Below are 17,727 nucleotides of genomic sequence, written 5' to 3' on the forward strand. Positions count from 1 at the left end.
ATCCTCACAAGTGTAAGATTGCACAGATGCAGGTGGAGTACCTTGGATATGTGGTTGGACGTGGACAGGTGAAGCCTCAGGTGGGGAAAATGGAGGCAATCCATGCATATCCAGTCCCTACAACAAAGAAGAAGGTGCGGGCATTTATAGGCTTAGTGGGCTGGTACAGTAAATTCATCCCCCACTTTGCAGAGAGGGCAGCACCTCTCACGGATTTGACAAAAGCGTCGGCACCGAATAAGGTCAAGTGGACAAAAGACTGTGACAGAGCTTTCATTGACCTTAAGTCAGCCATCACAAGTGATTCTGTTCTACACAGCCCGGATTTCACTCAGCCTTTCACACTGCAGACAGATGCTTCTGGAGTAGGCATAGGAGCCGTGCTGCTGCAGGAGGTGGAGGGAGTGAGGCGCCCAGTGGTTTTCCTCAGCAGAAAGCTTCAGGACAGAGAGTCTAGATACTCCACTGTGGAAAAGGAGTGTCTTGCTATGAAGTGGGCAGTGGAGTCACTGAGGTACTATCTTCTAGGCAGACATTTCACCCTGGAGACAGACCACCGTGCCCTTCAGTGGCTGCACAAGATGAAGGAGACCAACATGCGTGTTGCAAGATGGTATCTGTCATTGCAACCTTATGATTTCACAGTGCAGTATCGTCCAGGGAAATCTAACTGTGTTGCAGACTGTCTTTCACGTATGTATGAAGATTGAAGTACAGTAGTTTAAGGAGAAGGGGGGAGGAAATGTAATGGAGACCAGAGGCTCCATTACCTTGTTTGCATTGTTAGTATTTAATCGATGGATTGGGAATTTAAATTAGTATAATAAAGAAAAACTCATTAGTTCTTATGAATTCTTTTATTAGGTTTTGACATACAATTAAGTTGACAGCTTGTAACGGTGAAGAGACAGTGGGACTGGCCATCCTACCTGTGTCAGAGAAGAGCCAAAGTTAGAGCTGCTTGCAGTTAATCATTTGTCAATAACCTAAAGGTGTGTGAAATGAGAACTTATAAAGGTACTCACCTGTCCTGGTCGCTTCGTGCAGGATGTGGAGCAAAAGATTGGAAGTGGCTCAATCACCTGTTTAAGAGCTCGTGGAGCAAACCAGTGTGCCAGGTTAGGGAGTATGGTTAAAGTGGGTTTTAATTTATATAGTAATGGGAGTAGCTTATATAATTGGTTTGTTTATAGTAAGTGTTGGAAATATGTATATGTTTGTGATGTGCTTAAATGTTATTGTATGTTTGTGTGTGTGTGGAGGGTTATGTTTTCATTTTGATTAGTTTAACCCCCACACTTGGGCTATTCCCGAATGCTCACCTGAAAAGGTAGAGTATAAAAGGAAGCCATTTTGTTTAGTTGAGGTTAGTGTTTGTGGTGTTGTCAGGCTCCTTCTTTAATAAAGTGGATGTATTTTACTCCAGTCTCGCATCATATTATTGGATAGAACCTATGACCGCCGGCCAAACTGACAGATGGAAAGAGACCTAATCACTGCACCAACACGGTGGTTTTGGATGAGATTCAACAATGAGTCAGTCAAAAACGCTGAAAGCACTGTCATTCATGTGCTGACCACATTCAGCTGCAGCTGTCATATAAGACAGGGAAGAAAACAAGGAGGGCATTAAAAAAATGCCAGTGTAACATGTGATCCATGAGATCTAAGTGGAATCACAGTTTCTTTGATCGCAAATCCCTTTAAGGGATTATTTTGTCAAATGAGTGACTACTCCATCAGTCTGGCTTAATCCAGGATGTTGCCGGTCCAGTATCTTTTGCCAGCAACTTTGCTCCACAAACGCAGTTTTACATTCCCACTGTGTCCTCAGGAGGAACATTTAGACTGTTCTATTCACTTTAGGAAGAAACTGAAATCAACATCTGTCAGCCTGTAAACACTGAACCACACGTGATCTGTGCAAAGAAACCGACAGAAGAATGTGAAGCAAATATATCAACAGTACCATGCTGCTTATTGTGGTGATGAGGTTAACCATTACACATATTCAAATATTTGTTGTCTTTTGCTTGATTTCTTTCTCTGTTTCTCGTTGTACTTTCAGCACGCAGCCGTTTGCAGTAATTTCTTTTTATTAACTGCAAAAATGCATGAAACATGAGCAAGGTTCAACAGTGCCTGATGTGCATAACTTTTTTCCTTTCTTGCTAGAAGTTATTTAATAATGCACTGAAACATTTCCCAAAACTGAGGTATGACTTTTTTATGATTGGCCTATTCCTCGGAGAGAATGAAAACCGTGCAACAGCCTTGATTTCAGAAGTGTATTGAAGCCAATGTTTAAATCTGCAGGCTTAAAGGGAACTTAACATGGATAACCAAATAACACAATGGAAAATGCTGATTTTAGGATACACAATTACTGGAACAGCTGCATACATAATTAAGAACAAAAAAAGGGGGGGGGGGGGTCATATAACTGTAAGACTTCAGCTATTAACTTGCACACCACTTGTGGCCTCTTTATTTAGAATGAGTGCATTTGGACGTGTCCTCGTCTGCTACTTAACTCTTGAATTAAAGCTATGTTGCAGAAACTTCATGAATTTCTTCCCCATTCTTTCCTTTTTATATGCATCCCAACACTTTTACAGGTTCGTTAACGCACATAAAAGGTAGTCGCCATCTGCAACATATTTAAGGTTTATATTCCAGAAGGGAGAATAAGACATCCCGTAAAACAAACCCAGCAGCAGAACTGACAACTTTAGACAACACAGTGTCAGAGCACACAATGATGTTTGCACATATACTATTTAATTATTCAAAGCATGAGAAAATGAATACTTACAGTAGTGATACCATCTTTTTATTCGCTAAGGCCTAAAAAAGGCTCGAATACAGTTAAAAGAAGATGATTGACAATGAAGCCCATCTGCAAGTTTAGAGATGCAGCAATATGTGAGTCATAAATCACTATAAGTCGGTTTTGGCTTTGCTGACTGCCGCTGGCCTGTCATTAGATAGGATGTGATCACCTCACTGTCACATTGTGTAATGCTAAAAAATGAACCACCCCTGAATATTGGCCAGATTAACAGTTAGCACGTCTTTATAATACAAGCTGGTTTGAAACAATTTAAATAGCCGACTACAGTTTTAAGAAGAAGAAGAAATTAGATTAAGAGCAGCAAGAGAAGGATAAATTCCTCTGTAATTATGGCGCTGTATGTGTTTCTATGATACGTCCTTGCTTTGAATACAAAATTATGAAATGGCAATAATCTTAGTAGAGACAGGAATCCCACATTACTGGCAGGGCAAAATGCAAAACAGGAAGACAACACAAGAACAACAGACAACCAGCCACATGAGACCAATTGAGGAATTTGTAGATTGCTGGCAGCGCTCTCCACACGCACATCATCGTGTTTTTCATGTCCTCATGTTTAGCACCGTATGATTGATGACTGAAGTTAATTCATTTTTACTATCTCTGAGCAGCATGTAGTTCACAATGCAGGAATCCAGCCTGCTTCAAACACGTCATGTCCACGATGTGAAGCAGACCTGGCTTTAGTCAAACACCTGGATCTGCTTCCCATCCGTCAGGCTCTTTCTCAGGACGAGCGCTCATTCACGCTCAGTTAGGATGTGATCAGTCTGACGGCCCTGCTGTCCAACACCAGGAGAACCGTGCAATCCAAGCCAGAAATAGTGGTGGTAGTGGTGGTGGTGAACCAGTAGCCAGGGGGCAGGGGTTGGAAATCTGAGTAGAGTGTGTGTGAGTGTGTAGCTTGTGTTGTGCGTGATTGTGAATCTCTTCTGTGCCATGGGGGGAGGGGTAGAAGACAGAAGGCTGTTGCTTTAAAAAAAGAATGTGTTCATTTTAAGTGTGTGTGCTGAGGGTGGGGGTGCGGGGCTCTGACTACTGAAACTACTACAGTTTTTTCACAATTTTTCATCATTTAAAAGCACAGACGAGAGAGAGAAAGAGAGAGAGAGAGAGAGCGGGTGGGTGAGAGAGAGAGAGGTGCAGTGGAGAGAGACAGCCTCTTAGAGCTGTGAGGCAGAAGTGATGGATTCAGCCCACAGGAAAGTGACAGTCCTCTCCTAACGGGCCACGGGCAGCACACAACCTGCCTCAGACTCTCACTGCCGATCAGGAAACTACCTCTGCCACCTGGCTGACGTTACCAGCTGTCGCTTTTTTCTCTTCACAACTTTTTTTTTTTTTTTTTTTGTTAAAGTGGATTTGGGAGCAATCTCCTTAATATTTGAAGATTAGTTTCAACTTGACGTTCTGTTTGGCTACTGACAGTCTTTTTTTAAACTTTTTTAACAATTACAACAACAGGCTTTGAAACGCCACCTTTCCACCGGTGGAGTGGACCAAGGTGAGAAAAGGCTGAGTAACTATAGACAGGCAGAGCGCAGAGAGGACTACGCGGGGGTGCAGGTTTCACCCTTGGGATGACGTTCAACCATAAGAAACTTCAGACAAGTCTGGCAGGAGGGCAAAGGAACTGAAGGAGCCTCACCAGTATTGTGCAATTATCTCGTAAGCATGATGTAACCTTGTCATGAATCTGCAGTTACCTTAGGGTCTGTTTTATTTCAACAGGGTGTTGCATTCATTCAAAAATGACTTTGCTCGTTTTTACGTGTAACACATTATCTTCCAGAGAAAAGCAAATTACTTTTCTTGAGGTAGCGAGTTGTGAGTGGACTCGGTCTCATTAACTAGTTCTAGTAGTGTGGTTAAGCTCGCTTTGTTACAGCAGGATGAAGTCAGACTTCTGTACTTGGTTTAATGATTTCTGCCCAATCCTGAATTCAGCAGTCATCATGCAGCATCCGTCATCTGACTCACTGCCTGTAGCCAAAAGGTAATTATGCTTTATGGTGACTAACTGGGCTGATGCTGACTATGACAGATTTGGCCAAGGGGAGGTTAATTCAGCACAGGGGGATGCTGGTGAGTGAGCTTCTATAGTGAAGTGCCTCTTTATTACTCATTAGGAAAAAAAATCCTCTGTTTTTTTCAAAACACAGGGGGCTTAAAGTTTAAAATGAAGGGACATGCCCTGTACGTGTTTTACGTATGAAGAGCCCTTTATGATGGTGCCGGACACAAGACTTCTTTTTATTATCTATAAATAACTGCTCATTTATGAAGAGGGGGGAGAAAAAAAAGGACAACTTTACTATGTTAAGCACACTGCAGCTTCAGGATGTTCCCCTGGACTCAAGAGGACAGGGAAGCAGGCGGTTGAATCTCGTCTTTGTTTCTGTTGCCAGGGTGGTGTTTGGATAAGGGGGCTTTGAGGTAGAATGCTGGAACTTATCGAAACAATTCCCAAGACCCCCTGCCTCCCCGTCTGAAATCACAAGAGAGGGAAAAAAAAGAGCATCGAGTGGAACAAAACCTACATTCAAAAAAAAAACCAACTTTATCTCCACTTTTCAGTAGACAGTGAAAATTACAAAAATAAATGCCGAGCTGGTAACTGGGGTTAATCATGCCTCAATGTTACACGCTCATAAGGATTACATGCTTGAGGAAAGAATGAGGTTCGCCTCAAGGTAAAGCAATAGTGCAGATTACCATGAGCAGATTGAATTTGACTCTGATCCAACACTTATTGGGTGTCATGCAGGAGACTCTGCCAGTTCTCTGCAGCGATGGCGCTAATTTGAACACGCAGCACAAAGCCACGCGGCAAAGTGTCCGCTTGTTTTTTGGCAACTGGCAAATGAGATGCTGTGTAGCCGTGTTGTGATCTCCTGTTGAGGGTGATGATGATGGTGTGATTGTGATGCATTCACACAGAAAGCAGGACAATGAATGAAGCGGGTCAGCAGCGTCTTATAGGTAGATGACGAGGGGCGGGCGGTGGGGGCGTAGTAGTGGTCCTCCATCTACAGGGTCCGGCGCGCTCGGTTCCGCCACTGCCACTGACTCTCGGTATGAGTATGGCGGCTCGCTCTAATGAGGTGACGAAGAATGTTTGGAATGCCATGCTCACTCTGAAATGAGAGGGGCTGGGGTGAGAGGCATGGGCCAGCCGGAGCAAGGCAGCCCACCTTCTAATTAATATGTGCTGAGCATGACCACGGCGCTGGTCAGAGACACAGTGACCTCGCCCCCTTCACCCACCCATCACACTTAATTTAACACGGAGTAAAATCCAGAAAGAGGAGTCGTGTAAACACAGACTTACCACCTGAAAACAGTAAAACCAAAACATGTTGGTGTGAAGCAGACTTGAGGAAATTACCTAAGAGGAGCTGCCAATCAGACTGCTACGAGAAGGCTCACTCATTTCATTCAATCACATGCCTTCAGGCATAGAGCAGAGTATGTATGGATATGGCACTTTTAAGCACCACTCAATAATTGCAGCGTTTGCTGGTCAGTAGCTGCTTGTTTAGGTGGACTGATCTTAGGACTATAAAGTCCACGGGGGGTTTTAACAGCATATAAGGAGGTATAGGCTTTTCCGCTGATCCCCCTGGCAGCCTATGGATAAGGTAATAACATGCTGCCTCTGCTGGGGCAGATGAGACTGGCTATTGTCCCCCGGGATACTGAAAGCCAGCAAGTGTTGTTATTAGAAAACACATTAACGAGGGAAAAAAACATTCATAGACACGCACAGACTGCATTACACTTGCGAACACCCGTTTCACCGCAAGCTGCAAACATTTTCCCCTCAGCTTTGAAGTGTAGAGAAGCCTAGAGCAGGAGATTCCAGGCTAACTACGTCCAAAATGGGAGTCCTCCACAGCAGGGGCAAATCACACTCTGAGACAGAGCTCATGTTCCACGGGGGGAGAAACCGCAGGAGCCGTGGACAAATACAGTCATCAGCACATTGCAGGACAGGCCCTGAGCTGCTCTATTATCATGCCGCGGGCTTACTTGTAAGCTATTATTAGTCACTTCTTCAGGGTTTGATCTGTAAGACTTTAAGACTATATCTGTCAGACCTGATAGTGTGAAAAATATTTTGACACTACAATTTCGGCATCAATCAGCGATTGCAGAGATGCCCTCGCTGAGCCGGGCTTTGTCAGATGGATTTGCTTTTCTGAAAGACAGAAGAGTTTCGTGCTTTATCTAAAGAAGAAACTGTGCACATATTTATTTTATTATTTTTTTTGCATAGGTGACGAGTGCTTTAAAGTATTGTATTACCAAAGTACCTCTGAGACCTTATGCTCTTTTGTACTGTAATTTTTAAAAAAATGTTCTGGCTGGGTAAACTATGACATCAAAAACACAGGTTACATAAGACTAGCATGAACTGTGCAGAAGATCATTTCTGTGACTTTTTTTTTTCCCAGTAAGAAAGTGTTTACACATTTGATTCTAGACAGATAAAGCCAGAAGAGTCAAATGTGCCAAGGGTCATGATCTTGGACAGTGCTGCATTTCTCTTCTCCATGTCTCCAATCTAATGCGCTGGCTACACGCCCGGATTAACAAGACAAAAACATTTCTGCTCTCTTCCCAATTTTGTGCTCACCGTTATATGTTAGATGGTCCTTTACACAAAGATAAGCAATAACAAATATGTAATGGAAGTCCTGATGGCTGGCAATGGTTACACAGCCAATATAGGTTTCTCTGTGATGCTTTATGATTAGGCCGGCCCACTTTGACTCCGAGGAGGTGTTAAACAGGACCCCTCTGTAATCCAATATGCAGCAGCTTTCAATTATGCTGCCCAAGGAGTTACAGGCCTTGTTATCCTTATGCAGGAGTTGCATTTACCTCAACAACCAGTAGCACATTCCCCCAGATCTTCAAAAACTCTGAAAACTTATTTTACTAATAGAATAAATGAATTCTAGAGGAATAGCTGATATTTTAATTCTCCTGAACCCTTGAGGAAATGCTTAATTACACACAGGAAATATGATTTTCTAAACTGAACTTTATCTCAGATTCAATCAAGCAAAGATCAGGATAATATTAGCTACCTTTATTCATTCATATTCATGCTGAATGCTAAAGTAAGCTTTCAGTCTCGCGGTCAAAGCAGAAACAGACGCGTTTCTTAAGTCTGCAAATTAAGATGAATTTCCTTCATGACTCATGATTAATCGTCTGAATGCAACCAATTTCCCAGTTTTGGTAGGAGCTATATATACACAGAACTGATGCAACATGCTCAATACTTTAAACAGCGCTTTGAATAGCATCATCTGGTGGTGTCTCAAATTTTCCATGAGCAAAGATGTCCAGGCCTGCAGAGTGGAACAGATGCATGTTGGAGTGCGTAAGGGACAAGCGGTGGCAGTCGCTCAAGCGGAGCCACAGCCAGAACGACAAACTAAGCTAAGCACACGCTCCTACCAGCGACTTAATTAACTAAAGAGATCAGCACATCATTGTTCGGGGCAGTGAGGTGTGTTAGTAACTCTCAAACCACGTTTGCATGTATTGGTTTTGAAGCTCAGACTTCAATTTAAACAAACCAGGCTCAGCATATTTTGTAAATTACACTTAAAGCCAGAGGCAAAGCAACAGTGTCTGCTCACGCCAGCAGTGATATGAACAGCAAAGACACTGAGACACTCAGATTTATGGATTACGCATGAATATAATGCATCTGTGACACTCAGCAGGGCAAGTGAGCCATTTTCTTTCAGTTGACTGTATCTTTGCCAACTTCTGCCCTGCCTACACTGACATCTGTATGGATGCTGCTTCTGTACCCGTTTGTTTCTTGCGGTTAATGAAGATAAAACCAGTGTATCTTGATGGGCAAGCTCTTTCTGGTAATGAACATATGTTAACGTCAAGATTCTCTTGATATTGTATCAAAATAAGGTTTTGGTTTATTCCTATTTGTGCTTTTAAATCTAGAAGTAGCAAATTGAGCATAGGTGTGAGCAGCAGTCTTCTGCTCAACAGTTTGATAGTTTCCCCCTAAACATCTCCATGTTTTCCATTTTCTTACTTGCATTCTTTAGAGTTGGACGCTAACTCATGGAGCCCCCTTCAGTGGTCCTGCTAGGGCTCCTTCTAGTTTATGGACTAGCCTGTGGAGTCCAGCAGACGTTGGGGAGTCGCTCAGACGGCAGCCGTGGCAGGGGCAGTACCCAAGAATTTGAGAGCAGCGAGGAGGGTCTGGAAAGAGATTTTATCTACGCAGGAAGGAGCAAACGTGCTCCAGCTGACCAGCAGCAGGACAAATGTTCCTACACTTTCATTGTACCTCAACAAAAAGTGACTGGAGCCATCTGTGTCAACTCCAAGGAGCCAGAGGCCATGCTGGAGAACCGGGTCAACAAACAAGAGTTAGAGCTGCTTAATGTGGAACTACAGAAACAGAAGAGGCAGATCGAGACCCTGCAGCAGTTGGTCGAGGTGGATGGGGGCATCGTCAACGAGGTCAAGCTTCTGAGGAAAGAGAGTCGAAACATGAACTCCAGGGTCACTCAGCTGTACATGCAGCTGCTCCACGAGATCATCAGGAAGAGAGACAATGCGCTAGAACTGGCACAGATGGAGAACAAGATCCTCAACCAAACCTCTGAGATGCAACAGCTCACCAGTCGATACAAAGATCTCGAGCACAAATACCAGCACTTGGCTTCTTTAGCCACCAACCAGTCGGTTCTCATTGCCGTGTTGGAGGAGCAGTGCCGGAGCCGACCTCCTCCTCGCCACGTTCCCGTGCCCCAGCCCCAGCCGCGGCCTCAGCCACCACCACAACCCTCACCTCCTATTAACAAGCCCTACCAGCCGCCTGTAATCCCACGCATCAACAACCCAATCAGCAATGAAATCCAGAGTGACCAAAAGTCTCTCCCACCAGTTCTTCCAACAATGCCCACTGGTACCCACAGCCCATCTACCACTGACAAGCCCTCTGGTGAGTCTAACAGAGTCCAACAGAAAACATTTGTATTTGATGCATTGGTACCAAAACAAACCAGCTGCCATGACAAACAGCCTTCGCAAACAAAGACGGTGTTTGTGAGTGAACCTCTTAATCATTAACACCCATTCTTCATAGTCATAGCGAATTTAAATTTGTCCCACACATTCCTAGAGGAGAGAGCTGGCCGTGAGAACAGAAACGCTGTTGTCTTCTGCCTTTTCAGATGCATATCATCAAATTGCCACGATTTAACCCGCATAAAAACACAAGCACGGTTAACTGTGTGTGCCTAAATGGATACCTGGCCCTAAGCCCATTGTCCTTTTGAACATGTGTGTGCAGATTTAAGAATTGATGCGAAGGGCATTTGGTGGGATCAGTTGCAATGAATAGTACACCGCCACTCCTTTTTATTAAAAGACTTTCATTTGGTGGAAAAACAGCGGACTATTCCCAGCGTTTCCAGTGGGAGCGTTTTCCGTTGACATTTCGTGCCACTGCATGCCACTTTTCACCAGGCTGCATGTGAACAGTAGCCTTTGTATCAATTTTTGAAAGGAGGCAAGTAATTTCCTGCCCACGGCCATGCAACTAACACCCCAAAAAGTTATTCAAAACCGTAACAGAAAGCTACACACCATGAAGAAGTAAAGAGAGGAAGACAGGGATTTGAAAGGCAAACAGAAAACATGAGGATGAAGTCTTACACACAAAAAAAGGGAGGGTGTAACTACAAACAGAAAGAGATACCCTGAGTCAATGATGTCATTTGTTCCAGCTGAACCAGGCAAGAATCAGTCATATGTTCCACTGAAGAAGCAGACTTTATCAGGCAGAACAGAGCAAGGGCAGGGCAGGGCAACTTTCTGGCTTGTATCGGCCCAACACAGACATTCCTGAGAGTAAATGGGTGGCTAAGAGTGGACTATGAAACAGATATCATCCACAGTGATTTCTTGAAACCAGAAACATGTGTATAACAACACGTTCTTTGCTTCTTTCTTTCATATGCTTCCTTTTTTTCCTCTTGTAAAACACTGATGGACCTCATCCACCACCTCCAATGCTCCGTGCGGCCCATAATTGTCTTTCTTTCTGCATTTAAAAACTGTAACACGGGCCAGTTAGCGAACCGCTCAAGCATGCAATCTTGAGAACTTAAATACATTTTAACATTTTTGCAGATGAGTGTTTTTACCATATTTGCTATGCTTGGAAGAAATACAGGCACATGTTCAAATTAGGGTAGATACAGCTGCTGAAAAATAATGCAGTTTTGATGCTGCTCAGGCTGTTCTGTGCAGTTTCTTTCCCCTCTGCAATAACATTAACGTCTTGGTAATATAAACACACGCGAAACTCTAACGTGTTATACATGACTGAAACTTTTTTGCTATTGTTTCATCACTCAGTAGTCAGGATTCCCTTTGCCCTCATGCCAGTGTTTCTTTTGGCTGTGCAATCAGCAGCCATTTCCCTTGTGATAGTAGAAGCCAAAGTCAATTCTACTGTTAAAATGAGAGCCTGTGCAGAAAACTGGGATTCCCTGTGGTAAAGTACAGTAACTCTTTGTGTCACTCTGAGTTTTTCTCTTTTTCTGACTCTTAACCTTTGAGCAAAGACTTGCAACTGAGTGTGTTTTACATGCTGTGTACACATCATGCTTTAATCTTTCTGTCTAGGCCCGTTTAGAGACTGTCTGCAGGCCCTAGAAGACGGACACGCAACCAGTGGCATGTACCTGGTGAAGCCAGAGAATGCCAACCGACTTATGCAAGTGTGGTGTGACCAGAGGCACGACCCAGGCGGCTGGACTGTGATTCAGAGGAGGGTGGACGGCTCTGTCAACTTTTTCAGGAACTGGGAGACATACAAGGTGCGACAACTTCACAAAAGATCAAGGACTTCATGGTCTGGAGGGAAGCTGGTTACTTATGTAGGGTGTTTTGACATTAACCAGATGTCAGTGACCAATGAATCGGTGACTGTTAAGCTCTCCATGTGTCTAATTGCCCCTGCATACGTCACAGCCTAATAACTCATTAATTTCAGCAACATTCAGTGGTCTTCTGAGACAAATTCACACACACTGGATTGCATTTGGAAGTCATGTTAGTGTGTTGTATTATCATTACTGACATTCTGGAAAAATACTTTTTGAATATTACATCAGAACTATCAGATAAATGGCTATGAAGGGCTGTGGAGAACATTACCACTTACCCAGGGGAACTAATTTAATCTATCTCTTGAATGGGAAACCTCTTACAGTGGAAGACGGAGTTCATAGGTAAACATTTATAGGCCGTGACTCCTGATTAAATCTTAGCTCAGAGGAACAAAAGAAACTTTTGCGAAAAAACCTCTAAACCACACAAGATCTCAAATTGCCTTTGTGCACTCATCAAAAGAAGTGTTTCCACAATTTGAAACACCACAAACCAACTTATAATATGACCAGAGCCAGAAAATAGTGGCGAGCCAGGATCAAGTATGTTGGCTTTCACACTAAATGCACTGTATCCTGCTGCATTCTCAATAACAAAATAACAGTGGAAATCTGGAAAACTGACTGAAGCTATAAATTCGACTCAAAGGGTCCATTTATGATAATGTTCCTTGACGATAAACAACCACGAAAAAAAGAAAAAAAGAAAAGAAAAGAGAGATAAAACTCACAATTATCTCCAGAGCAGGAGCAACGACCCTGAATCATCCCCCCCGGCCGTCCAATCTAACCGTTCAAAGCATTTCAAACAACATTCAGAAAGGATTTACTAATTGTACTGATAATGTTTTTTTTCTTATCACTGCACTTCACAGCAAGGTTTTGGCAATATTGACGGCGAGTACTGGCTGGGTCTAGAGAACATCTACTGGCTGACTAACCAGGGAAACTACAAACTGCTGGTCACGCTGGAGGACTGGTCTGGCAGAAAGGTGTTTGCGGAGTATGCCAGCTTCAGGGTGGAGTCTGAAGCTGATTTCTACAAGCTGAGGGTGGGCCGCTACCATGGAAATGCTGGAGACTCGCTGACCTGGCACAACGGCAAACAGTTCACAACACTGGACAGAGACCACGATGTGTATACAGGTAAAAATCCGGGTGACGTTCCGGCAGATTAGCTCCAATAATTTTTCCATGTTTATGAGCATAGCTTGACTGTTTCTCGTTTATTTTCCATGTTTTTAAGGAAATTGTGCCCATTACCAGAAGGGAGGCTGGTGGTACAACTCTTGTGCCCATTCTAATCTGAATGGAGTTTGGTACAGAGGAGGACACTACCGCAGCCGCTACCAAGATGGAGTCTACTGGGCAGAGTTCAGAGGAGGAGCATACTCATTAAAGAAAGTAGTCATGATGATCCGTCCAAACCCCAACACCTTCCACTGAGCGTCCAAGGAACATATACTATACTGTATGCCTCCCTAAACAAACTATTTACAGGCCATTATTATTCTTTTTTTTTTTGGTGGTGGGGGGGGGACTAAAACCAGGTCAAGGTAAATTGAGATAAAAGTGCAATATCCAACATTAGGGCAATACTCATCTCCATAACAACTTTACACATTTGCTCCCTGCTTTTTCTGAGGTGTGTACATTCTGAGTGTAAGATATGAGACAAATGAAGGCATGCTCATTGCTCAGAAGTTATTATAGAGACAAGAACCTTAGGTGACCCTTTAGGATGTGAGGGAGTAGCTTTAAGTTAGGGACCCTACAATATATAGTGTTGACACAGGAAACGTATCCAGTGATTTTTTTTTAAATTTCATTCATTTTTCAAAAGTGCAATTTGTAGAAACAGTTAGATTTATTAACTTGTAATAGAGCCTTGATTTTTTTGGCCAGTTTTTTTTTTCTTTTCCAATTTGAAAACTGCACAGTTCATCTCCTCTTTTCCTCTTCTCTCTCTCTGTCTCTGTCTTGTTTTTTATTTTTTAAATAAACCTTAAACTGTTAGCGAGTACAAAAGCCTGATCGACAGTATTTTATGGAACGTTTTTTTTAAGTTAAACTCTTTTTTATATACATTTTGAAATCTTGAATAGCTTGAGCAGGTATCATAAAATTTGCTTGTATAAATCAAGCACTGTATTTACTGTATAAATCTCGTGGTTTGTTGATGTCAGCAGATCCAACAAATTGCGTTTGTACATATGAAAATTGTAAAATAATGTATTAAAAATTGTCATGACACTTGTAATTGCAATAAAATATGTACAGCTTGTGCACGTTTCTGTTATTTGTGCCTCGTGGGTCAGTAACGTCAGCGAGTAGGCACTGAGTAGTCATAATGTACAGTCAACAAGACAAGGTTTTTTCCTTTTTAATGCAACTTTCTATGATTAAGACACTTCTAAAAGCTTAACCATCACATAGTGTATAATCATCAGATGTTCCTTATTATACCGAAGCATTAAGAATGTGGCTTATGAGATATAACCTAATAATCTGAGCAATATTCATTAGAATAACTGTGCAAAATACTTTGTGTTTTTACTGCGGATAAATGTTCATCTACGTAAAAGGTTTCTAAGCAAATTACCCCAATAACTGACTTATAAGTGGAGTATTGCTCGTTTAAACTTCTTCTGAGTCCTGTGCTCACCGTGCCAGTATTTTATGTTCATCATAATTGCTACCTTGCAGCATACAGTGCTTTTCACAAATTTGCTTTTATGATGTCTTTTACTGCAATAACCACATTCTGTTTTGCTTTAATTTGCTCTAAAACAACTCAGCAGCTTGCATAACATCATTAAAAAGCTTAAAAACAAGATGCTTCAAACACTGTCAAGAAAGTATTTGCATAGGACGAAGAGTTAGCGTACCAAATATGACTAATGGAATGTGACAGGCTCGTAAAACTAATGCATCCAGCAGCCCCTTACTCTGACAGCAGAAACCACCTTTATCTCGCTATGTGTCAATGAGATTTCCAAAGACAGCTGGAAAACAAAGCAAAAACGACTCAACACTGACATGAACCAAACTCCATTAATGTCATATTTGAGATCAAATTGTAGCTGAAAAGGGTCTGGACAGAACGCAGAGCATTTCAAATCAATTTAAACTAAATTCCTGTGACTGACAGCTTCAAAGATAATCGAAGATTGTCTATTGAGACCGATTATTACGGAGGAAATCTTTGCCATTTGCGGTTTAAATTGCCTCACTTCAAAATTTACCATGTTAGCATTTTGCGCTGCCAAAGTAAAGATATATGAATATGTGACAGCAGCCAAGACACTTGTTCAACATTAAACTGACAAACATTGGCTGTTATATCTGGCTTATAAGTCAAAAGTTAAAAAGCTTTCTCCTTCATAACAAAGAGGCTGTGGATGGGACAAAGGAAGGCATTCATCCCATTGACTGAAACATTATAAGCTATGTACTTAGTAAAGATGGATGGGACAGTAAATTTTACTCTGTACCAAGTCTTCCAGTCTTCCCAGTTAGACTAACACCATTTTTTTTTTACAGCAATTACATCTTATAACCAGTTTAAATCTGCTTTGTCAATTAACCTAATCGTGGTAAAACACAGGATGGTGTTTCATCGTCTCCATAAACACAGACGACAGACTCTTTGGATGCCGGGTATGTCTGAGGACTCACCACTATGGAAAACCTTCAGTAAGGGTGGCCCCAACTCCTCAACCAACATGGAAAACCTTGAGCTGACATAGCGCTCGCTCAGCACAAAAAGAACCACATTTCCTGAACCTTCTAACCTGAACCTTCAAACTTGGCGTCCATTGTTGTTTCACATCTGTAAAAGTCAGTGTCCTTGTGTTTTCAATTGAAAAACTTTTTTGTTTCCTGCCCCCCCTCACCACCACCAGCAGCCGTTTCACGTCAATGTTGGAGTTAATGTAGTCATACCAATAAAAACCACCGAACAAATTTCTCTCTGGGGGAAATCAACCATGCACATTTCATGCTTTTACTCAGAGCAAAACAGACACGTCCACCAAGGGGACTGTCCAAGTCACATAAGTTGTAATTAACCACTAATTATTTAGAGCTCAACTAAATATGATGAACAAATTGAGGTGAATTATAGGCTTAAAGAAATTCTTCTATTAGAACTCCTGTGTGACAAACGTTCTGAGCATAAAACATCCTTGAACGGAAGATGTCAACACTTATGTTCAGGATGTTAAATGTTTTGACATCCAGAATTATGAAAGGACTGTGAAGGGGAGGTGACTTTTCCACTGTATCCTTTTTCCATTTTCCAGTGGCTGTGAGCCAGTGTCAGGGTAAAACTTTTTTTAAGAAGAAGAAGAAGAAGAAGAAGCCAGTATAACTGCAAAATAAGATTGAATAATAAAATCAAAAATGCTGATAGCCTTTTCAATAAATTCATTAATAAATTATATATTTAATTGAAAATGCTCCATATACAACTTATGATGACATACACAGTATTTTGTTTAAAGTGAGAGCTCTGGTGTGATTTCTGGAAAATATGTGCTCATTTTGAATTTCATGCCAGCAGTATAGGTTTCAAAACAGTTTGGGCAGGAGTAAACTCCCCTCCGTGTTGCATCATGCCTTCTGTTAACAACACAGTAACAAGTGAAAGCATTTGGTAACTCAGGACACCGACAGCTCTGGTTTTGAAATCAAAGGGCTAAATCATTTTTGCTGAACAGGATTTAGGTTGGTCAACAAGTTCTGGGTCTCCATATTTCTGATTCACCTTCTACAAATTGGTCTGAATGGATCTAAAATCACGTTTGGCACCTGGATTTTTTTACTACTAATGCTCTACTACTGTTACATCAGTACAAAATGTGATATGGTATCGTCTTGCTTTAGTAAATAGGGATGCTTTGACTCCATACGCGGACTTGAGATAAATCCAATCCTGACTCTTAAAGCTAGACTGAGTATTGGTGAAAATAGGCCAATGTATCGGGTTGATCTATTGAATTCAATTCTATATTATTCAGGGTTTGCTGTACTGTGAACAACTTAGATTATACAGAGAAAGCCAACAGCTAAAGAGTCAGCAGCTTGGTGATATGTCATGGCTGCCACATCAACAGCTTTTCTTTGCATGCTTGCAAACGTTTTCATTTATTTTCATTTAAATGCAAACTCAAATGAGTTGACCAGAGTTTTCCTGTCTGCTTCTCTCTGTCTCTCTGACATCTCACAGCAGGGAAAGGTCAAAACTAGTGTAAGTCCATTTTTTCAAAGTGGTCTTTAGCAGTAGTTCTCCAGGCTTTCTGAAGGTTATTCAATGAGTTTTTTTCACATTTTTAATTCAGCTCCTGGACCTGATCATTTTCAGAGGAATATTTTTTGTTTGTTCAGCCACTTAACACTGACCTATGAATTATTCAAGCAAAAAAAAAGACATTTATTTCAAGGGATTAACCAGTGTTGAGTCTACACATAAAAGACAACTTAGCAGAGAACCAACTTTAACATGCAGCTTTAGGCACTTTGTAAAAAACAATCTGTTGCAAAAACACATCATTTATTACCATTTCATTAGTTGAATCTATGTAAAAATGCCAAAGATAGCACAATCTGACAGGCATACGTAGAATAGCATTTTTACAGCAACAACATGATTTCCATAGAGTTCTGGCATATCTTGGCATGGTGTGCAGTGTATCTTTAAAACATCTGAGGAAACTGGAAAAGTGGAGGATAAAAGAAGAAATGGTGGGTCTGAAACACTATCTACAGCAGATATCTGAAAGTCATGTCCTTAAGAAACAGGAAAAAAACTGAAGATCCAGATGCATCTGGACCTTCAGCTGATCCATCCACGGGTCACTGACCTCATTAAAAATAGTCTCAGAGGAAATGTCGCTGTCAAGAAGCCATTCTTAA

General features: G+C 41.8%; 1 protein-coding gene across 1 annotated transcript; it reads left to right on the forward strand.

Annotated features, from left to right (window-relative positions):
- The first annotated feature begins 3,873 nt into the window (after positions 1 to 3,873).
- On the forward strand, positions 3,874 to 14,095 carry angptl2b (angiopoietin-like 2b). Its single transcript, XM_003445624.5, has 5 exons — positions 3,874 to 4,525; positions 8,950 to 9,854; positions 11,546 to 11,739; positions 12,687 to 12,957; positions 13,058 to 14,095. Exons 2-5 carry the CDS (start codon positions 8,966 to 8,968, stop codon positions 13,255 to 13,257), a joined length of 1,554 nt encoding a protein of 517 aa, XP_003445672.1. The 5' UTR covers positions 3,874 to 4,525; positions 8,950 to 8,965; the 3' UTR covers positions 13,258 to 14,095.
- Positions 14,096 to 17,727: the final 3,632 nt, after the last annotated feature.

This window comes from Oreochromis niloticus, linkage group LG12, assembly GCF_001858045.2.
Source record: "Oreochromis niloticus isolate F11D_XX linkage group LG12, O_niloticus_UMD_NMBU, whole genome shotgun sequence".
In the NCBI taxonomy this organism is placed as follows: Eukaryota; Metazoa; Chordata; class Actinopteri; order Cichliformes; family Cichlidae; genus Oreochromis; species Oreochromis niloticus.